We start from the raw sequence: 7,317 nt of genomic DNA, 5'->3' as shown, positions 1-7,317 counted from the left end.
ATGGGGTGGTTGCGGAGAAAGGGAGGGGGCGTGGGAGCAAGCTCCGATAACCAAGCACGCAATTGGCAGTGCGATCGTGTGCGGTGAGCGGGTGAGTTGCGAACGGTGGGGGAGGGAGAAGGTCGTGGACGGAAGGAAAGGGAGGGTGACGCCATGGCGGGGCTGGCCCGGCGATTCAACCTAAATCAACCGGCCAAGCGCCACCTGGATCACTCTCCCCACAGATCGCGTCAAATACACTTTACGATCTGGGCGATGCGTTGATTCAAGCTCGCTTAGTTGTTCACCTTCTCGTGCGCATACTTCTTCGCCTCCTCCTTCTTAGGGCCCAGGTAGTCTGCGATCAGGTGCAGGACGTCAACCGTGACCTTGAGCTCGGTGCTAATGACGGCCTTGGCGGTGGTGATAAGCCCGTTGCCTCCCGTCTTCTGGTACTCATCGTTATAAGTGTTGAGCAGGTAGTCCCTGCCCTGGCCAGCGATACGCAGGGGGAAGTATGCGACGTCGACGACCTTGGTCTTGATGGTCGACGTCTCCTCCTTGACGATGGGGAAGCGCTTCTCAACCTCGCTCAGGCCGTTGTCAGCCAGGCTGTCGGCGCGCTGGACGTAGGGCGCGACGAAGCCGTAGGGCTTGGACAGGTAGGGCACGATGGGCTTGCCGAAGCGGTCGTAGGCGGCGTTGCTGAGGTCCAGCGACTTCTGGCCGTAGGGGTTGGACTTGTAGGTGCTGATCAGATCCGAGACGACGGGATACGACGACAGATGCTGCGTTGGCGCGGTCAGACGAGTGTGCGCGAGGCGCGGCGGGGCAGCTTACAGAGACAAAGTGCGAGGAAGGCTTCTCGCCGTTGGTCAGAGGCTCGCCCATTTTTGCGGTGGTTTCAGCGTGGGGCATAGATTTTCTGGGGCGGCAATGCGCTGTCAGTAGCTGAGCTGGCAACGAGTGAGGGGCGGCGCCAATTGACGTACCGCAGTGGATGAGAGCGACGGATGCAGCAGTCACTTCGCTATCGGGGCGGCAGCGACTCTGGAGATATCTGGCGGCGGGCAGGAGGGTCAGCAACCGTCGGAATTTGAAGGGCATTCCGCAATTCGGGCACTCACCGTGGATTGCAGAGGAGACTGGGGCGGCGCGGAGGCGAAAGGGGGGCTGACGACGGTTTGTGCTAAGAGGAAGTTGGGTTGGGTGATGGTGGACAGAGCAAGAGATGGAACTGGTAGAAAGCTTGCACGGGAGCAGGCAGCGCTCGATTTACATGTGAATTCGGCGCACGGACGGCGTTACGTATGGGGGCGCGCCCAAGCGACCAGCGATAAGGCGGGCCAGGGCGACGCTTCCGGCCACTCATCCCTACCGCGACGAGAGATCCCGGAGCATCGCGGCCAATCCGGACGCCAGCGCATGGCGGAGCGTGATGCCGGCGTGAGGCATTGTCGAAGCATGAGGCACCTGCTCCGCCCCGATGCTGCTGCTCTTGCCAGCCGTTGCGCCTCCGTCACGCCAAATCGCTCAGGCCAGAGCGCCGCCGCCGCCGCCAGCTCGCCCGAGCCGGGCGCCGTGCCCGCCTCGCGGCCCGGTGCGGTGCAGTCTCTCAACGCCCATCAGCGCGCGCGCGGCCGGGCTGCCAGCTCGGGGCGGCTCCGACAATGGGGTTCTGCCCGGCAAGCATCTGCGGCGCGCGCTCGAACGGGGTAGGATGCAGAGTGCATATTATGGCGCAAGTGGTGAGTGGGATGCCGACTGAGAAGTCGTGGCCCACGAGCCTTGCGCGCGCAGGCTGACATGTGAATTCGTCCGGGCGCTCGTGAATCTCCTGCTTCCCTGCTGCTCCACTCGTCCCATCGTGCGTCGCTCAGAGCAGACGTCTCATCCGACGCTCGTCGTCCTGTATTGGAGCGCGGCCCAGGCCCCGAACCAGCCGTTGGCGCTCCTCTCTGCATCCCCACGGCAGAGCCCGCAGAGGCGCGCGCGTGGCCAGCATGCAGTCGTGGCCAGCTGCTGCATCTTACCAATCAGTCCAAGCAATAATGGCACGGCTAGCCCTTTGCCGTCCCGCCAGCACCCCGGCGAGCCTCCCCACTTATCTTATTCTCCAGCTCTTCTCACATGTCACCTTTCGGCTCTTCACGTGAGAATAGGAGTCCAATCGACGGAGCAGTCGAGCGGCTCGACGACGATCCCATTCCATCCCGCTTGCAGGATTGCCAACGAACCCTTACCGGGACAGGGCACCCCTGCTGCGATGCTCTCAACATCGACCCGTCTTGCTGAGCGCAACACTCTTCCCATGGTCGCGAGCTTATTCCTGGACCCTGAAGATTCAAAACCGCCCAGCTGAAAAGCAATATAAAAAAAGCTGGCGGCAACCCCTTCCCGCCCCAGCCATTGGCCGCCAGCTACGCGAGATGAGTGCCTCCTACTGCAGGCACTCGGACGACCGGCTTTTGACTTCTCATTTTGATATCCACACCAGCAACCACCCCCCGGATCGTCGATCCTGCGCCCGCTTCCTTTTATCCAACCAAACATCTCGCCTCATCGCCGACTCCCCTGGCTTCCCGCCGGCCTTGGAATCCTTCTGCAAATGCTGTGCTACCCTTTAAACTTTTGACATCCGAGACGGCCCAACGGCCAGAGGGCCAGGCCCGCATGCAGTAATCCGCCACAAGATCTCCCGCCCACACCCAACACTTGATATTTCCCCCGAGAACCGTGTCAAATCCCGATAGAACACTTGCACGCGGGAACGTCGCACGACAGATCTCTGACATATGTGATCGACGACGCCGTTCTCCGTCCTTTATCTCCTCCAGAATTCTCCACCATTCCACTCTCGCCTTTTGCTTCCATCCTTTCCATTCGGTACTGGTGACGTACTCGCTCTGAGAGATCTGCGAGGATGGGGGCAATCATACCTGGATACCGTGGCAATTGCAGGTACAGTGACGGTTTGCGGTACAAACAACCCCAACCAAACCCCAAAGACCCCACTAAACCCCACCATAACGTCAACCCCCCTTCTCATCCTCCAAGACCTTGGCAGTGGAGAAGATATGATACGGAAGGATTCTGAACCTGGCCGTGCCTGCCGCGCGTTCGAGGAGTTTAGGAGAATTAGGGACGAAGCTGCTCCTTCAACACTTGGGGCTATGATAGTGTCGGCTCGTAAATGCGGCTTTTCTCTGTTTTCCTCGCCCGCTTGTTGGACGGTCAACTCGAATGGAAGACGAGATAGTGTTGTACAACAGCCCTGTCTTTGTCCTTGAGAAGATCGCGGAAGGTTGAGCCAGTGCGAGGGAACGCCAGCCCACTTTGGCAGCAGTGGTGATGTCACCCCGCGTATGACGCTCCCTTGAGAGGGCAGTGAAGGTGATGACGAGATTGTTTACCACGGAGAATGGAGCGGGACTGCCGGGCCCTTTAGAACTCGCCTAGGGTGGTGTCCCAGAGCAAATGCATCGTTCTCTGCCACTTGAAGGGTGGAGACGAGGACTTTGCCGCAAATCCCGCGCTGCAAGCTCCTTGCATCTCCGGCCAATACTTTCTAAGCGTGTTACAGGTTCATTCATGGAAGGTGCAGAAAAAAAAAAGAGACAGAGAAAAAAGCACACAAAGTCCGATCGTCATACAAAGTTAAATTACTACAAATGCTATTAATTATTATCGAAGGGAATTCATCTACCGTCTAAATTTACGCTGTCCTTATTAAATCCATTAAGATAATAATCTTCATCGTTAAAAAATTGTTTAAGATGCTAGTCGGAAGTAAATATATCGTTTCCTAACGTTAGTCGGTACAAGAGTAAAACTTTATCATAAGTTTCTAGCTATATACTTCTGACATCTACGAATAATATTGCATGGCTATTAAGTTTATTAGTAATGAATAAAAGTCATGCTATTAAATTTAAACTACAATTGCCACTAATATCACATCGCAACCAATTAATTATTCTAACCTCTTCTCAAACAACCCACCTCGTCTGATCTACATTGCAAATTTACACAGTCCTCGTTCAATCGCTCAAGCAATTCTTTATTCTCCAGCTCAGTGAAATCAAATCACCGCGGCCCTCGACCGCATCCATCACTGACTCATTTCTAGCAACGTCAACTAGCGCAACAGAGCCCAAGGCAGGGTCCTGCTGCATGCAAGCCGCGCCGTCCCGCACCGCACGACCAGATAACAGCAATGCCAGCAAGAGGCTCAAAGCGAGAGGTAAAAAAAAAAAACCTGAAGACGAAGAAAAAGGAGGTCAAGTAGAACACGAGAAGAAAAACAAATTGACCTTCTCGGACGTAAGAAACCGACCCAACGGCAACGTGAACTCCGAATCAGGCAAGCGCTGACCCAAGTATGACAGAGGCGCGGGCCGAGCATGCTGTGCGACGGGACCGTAAATGGCGAGAACTCTCTTAGTAAGAAAAGCGGGATTAAAAAGAGCCCATCGTGTATTAACCATCTCTAAGATTAGTTCGACATTATCAAGAGAGAGGTAAGAACATGTGAATGTCGATAAAAAATGGGCCGCAGCAACGCTGCAAGCCACGCTGCAGCCCAACGACGAACTGGCTTGCAGTGCGCTACTGTAGGAGGCAGGCTTGGCTTGCAGTACGGTATGCGTATGGTGTATGTAGGGCACGGAAAGAACCTCTCAGGAAGCACACACGAAATTTGAGGGCAAAACTTCATCAAACTCGCACCCGGAATTTTCATTAGGGTGCCGTTCTTGCGTTGAGCGGAACTATCTACCCTAGCTACCACGACCGACACTTGGGCAATCCCCAATCCAATTCCCATTCGTCCTATTCATACAGTGATTCTCCCTTGACCACTCCAAAAAGGGAAATCAGGGTATGAAGAGAAAGAAGAAAAAAACAACTGCCCAATCAATGACCCTTGAAAAAAAATCTCCCTCAAAAAATGAAAAAGGATAATCATCCAAATGCAAATGCCCCTTCCCACCAAATGCGCCAAGTTTTCCGGTTTCCCGTCATCGCCGTTAAGAACGTGAACCAAAGAGTCTCGTAGAAGAAAACGGTTTAATACCCCCAGTGCTCCATACGCCATGCAGTAGAAGAGACTAGACCAGAATGCATCAGAGTATGACGGCAGGCGTCTAGGCAGCAGCAGCGACCTCCTGCGGCTGCGTCTGATTGGCAATCTCGCCGCCAGCGCTCATCTCAGCCCAGTCGCCCCACAGGCCACGCTTCGCCCGCACGCGGATCGGAGCGCCGAGCTCGTCCGTCTTCTGCTCGACCTTGACGGCGTCCTTGGTCGCCAGCACGAGGCACTCGAAAAACATCTTGGTCGCATCGGCCTTGGTGGTGGTGGCCTCGGGAAGCATGTCCTGGAAGAGCACGCTGTTCTTCTGGCGTGCTCCCGGCGAAGACTCGGCCTCCGGTCCAAACTTCTCGCGGAGAATGTGCACGGCGTGACGCGTGCCGACAGAGATGGGCCCGGCATCCTCGGGGTGCAGCAAAGGCATAGTGGTGTCGTCAAAGTTGTCCCCGGGGAGAGGGGACATGGGCTGCTCGTCGTCTTCTGGAACCGGTTCGACGGAGGCGGTACGCTCGCGAGCGGGGACGTTGCCAAGCTCCTCTTCCTGGCCGATGTTCAGGGTGGTGTCGCCGCCAGCATCGAGGCCGGCACCCGTGCTGAGGTCGAAACCAGACTCGTCGGGGATCTCAAGCTGCGGGACCCGCCCGTCTTGATCCTGTTCCAGTCCATCAATGGCAGCCGCGGCGCCACGCTTGCGCTTAAGCTCTCCCGAGCGGCGAACAACCTCCAGCGACAGAATACCGCGGAGTTCCGGGGCCCAGCCCTGGCTACGTCCTTCGCCGAGGATGCTCGAGACGAAACCGCCACTCTTCTGCATATTCATGAGGGCGAGCAGCATGGGATCGCGCGGGAGGAATTCAGGCTGCTTGAGGATCTTGGTGTGGTCGTTCATTTGGGCCTTGAACTGGGACTGCGAGAATTCCGTATCCGCATCGGCCTGGAGAATCTTGCGCCTCTTGACACGCTGGGGCGCCGTGGCGAATTCCTCCTCGGGCTCGATGACGGTGTTCTCCTGGTCAAAGTGGAAAGTCTCCTCGAGTTCGCGGGCGACGCTAGAGCGGGCGGACGAAAGGGGAGAGGCGCTCTCGCGGCGGCGGTCCTCTGCGGCCTGTTCTTCTTCGAGAGGAGTGGGAGCACGGGGCTGATCCTCCTCGGGGGCAGCAGGTTCATCATCCACTCCGCCCATGGCGATGTCGTCGTCTCCGATCGAAGGCCTACGACCCAGGTCGGTGAGGGGGAGAACGGAGTCCTCAGCAAAGTCGAGTTCAAGTCCGTCGTCCTCGAGCGGCTTGGGACTCGGGGCAACCTCCTCGGATGCAGGTCTTGGAAGAGGGGCATCACGACCCACTTCAATGCTTCGGTCCATGGTGATGTCTGGACCCTCACTGATATCCAGGTAGAGGTCGTCGTCGCCGAGCTGCAAAGTCTCCTGGGCTTGGCGGTCCTGGGTATCCAGAAGATACTGGCTCGGGGGATCCAGAAGAGTGGGGTCGCGGCGGCCGGTCTCAATCTCCGGCTCCTGCGAGAGCAGCAGGGAAGGGTCAGGCATGGGAGCAAGCAGGTCGAGCTCGGTCAGGACATCTGGAAGAGTCAAAGAAGCTGGATTCACGGACTGGGCCTGGTTGACGGGAAGGTCCACGTTGCCCGGACGAAAGGCCTGCGATTGCGTTAGGCACGAGCTTGTGGGATTTCGGGGCGCAAACATACCAGCTTAATCTTCATGAGGGCCTCGTTGCAGTCGTCGAGCAGGTAGCGGGCCTTCCTGCTGTAGATTCTCACGACACCGAGGAGCAGCTGGCCGCTCAGGCGCAGAGCCATTGGGGCCTGGCCCTGGTCGACGATGGCATTGACGCTCGTCTCGATGTTGGACTGGAGGATGTTGCTTTTGGAGAGCTTGCGTTCGAGGTTGGCGGCAAGCCAGACTCGAGCCAGCGGCCCGGTCTTGGACAAGAGAGTCTCGGAGTAGAACATGGTTTAAAAATTGCGTGCGGAGTGCTCTCGTGGCCCCGGCGGCTGGGCGTGTACTCGCCGCGTTGTTGTGGTTTCTTGCGACGCGCCGAGTAAAGTGCGACCGGGCGCGTTCGGGGGGCAACACGTGTCGCTTGGGGGCAGCAGCGATGGCAACGGGGGCGCGCAAACGGCAAAAGCAAACGCAGGTAGGTAGAGCAATGCGCGGCGGGTGGGAGCGCACGGGTGGTGATGGGGTGGGGGGAGGTTTGGTGGTGGTGGTGCGCGTGCGGCGGGAAGAGGCA

General features: G+C 57.5%; 2 protein-coding genes across 2 annotated transcripts; both read right to left on the bottom strand.

The window, feature by feature from the left end:
- Positions 1-275: 275 nt before the first annotated feature.
- LTHEOB_2088 (Pathogenesis associated protein) lies at positions 276-870 on the bottom strand (the record flags this gene model as incomplete). The annotated part of the gene is made up of 2 exons (XM_035510861.1): positions 276-767; positions 820-870. The coding sequence occupies 2 exons, from the start codon at positions 868-870 to the stop codon at positions 276-278; spliced, it is 543 nt and encodes a 180-aa protein (XP_035365028.1).
- A 4,253-nt stretch (positions 871-5,123) lies between these two features.
- Positions 5,124-7,036, bottom strand: LTHEOB_2087 (Double-strand-break repair protein rad21 protein; the record flags this gene model as incomplete). The annotated part of the gene is made up of 2 exons (XM_035510860.1): positions 5,124-6,722; positions 6,773-7,036. 2 exons carry the CDS (start codon positions 7,034-7,036, stop codon positions 5,124-5,126), a joined length of 1,863 nt encoding a protein of 620 aa, XP_035365027.1.
- Positions 7,037-7,317: the final 281 nt, after the last annotated feature.

Source organism: Lasiodiplodia theobromae (assembly GCF_012971845.1).
Source record: "Lasiodiplodia theobromae strain AM2As chromosome Unknown scaffold_5, whole genome shotgun sequence".
In the NCBI taxonomy this organism is placed as follows: Eukaryota; Fungi; Ascomycota; class Dothideomycetes; order Botryosphaeriales; family Botryosphaeriaceae; genus Lasiodiplodia; species Lasiodiplodia theobromae.
The sequence above is the reverse complement of the archived record's forward strand: the minus strand, read 5'-3'. Positions and strand labels throughout refer to the sequence as shown.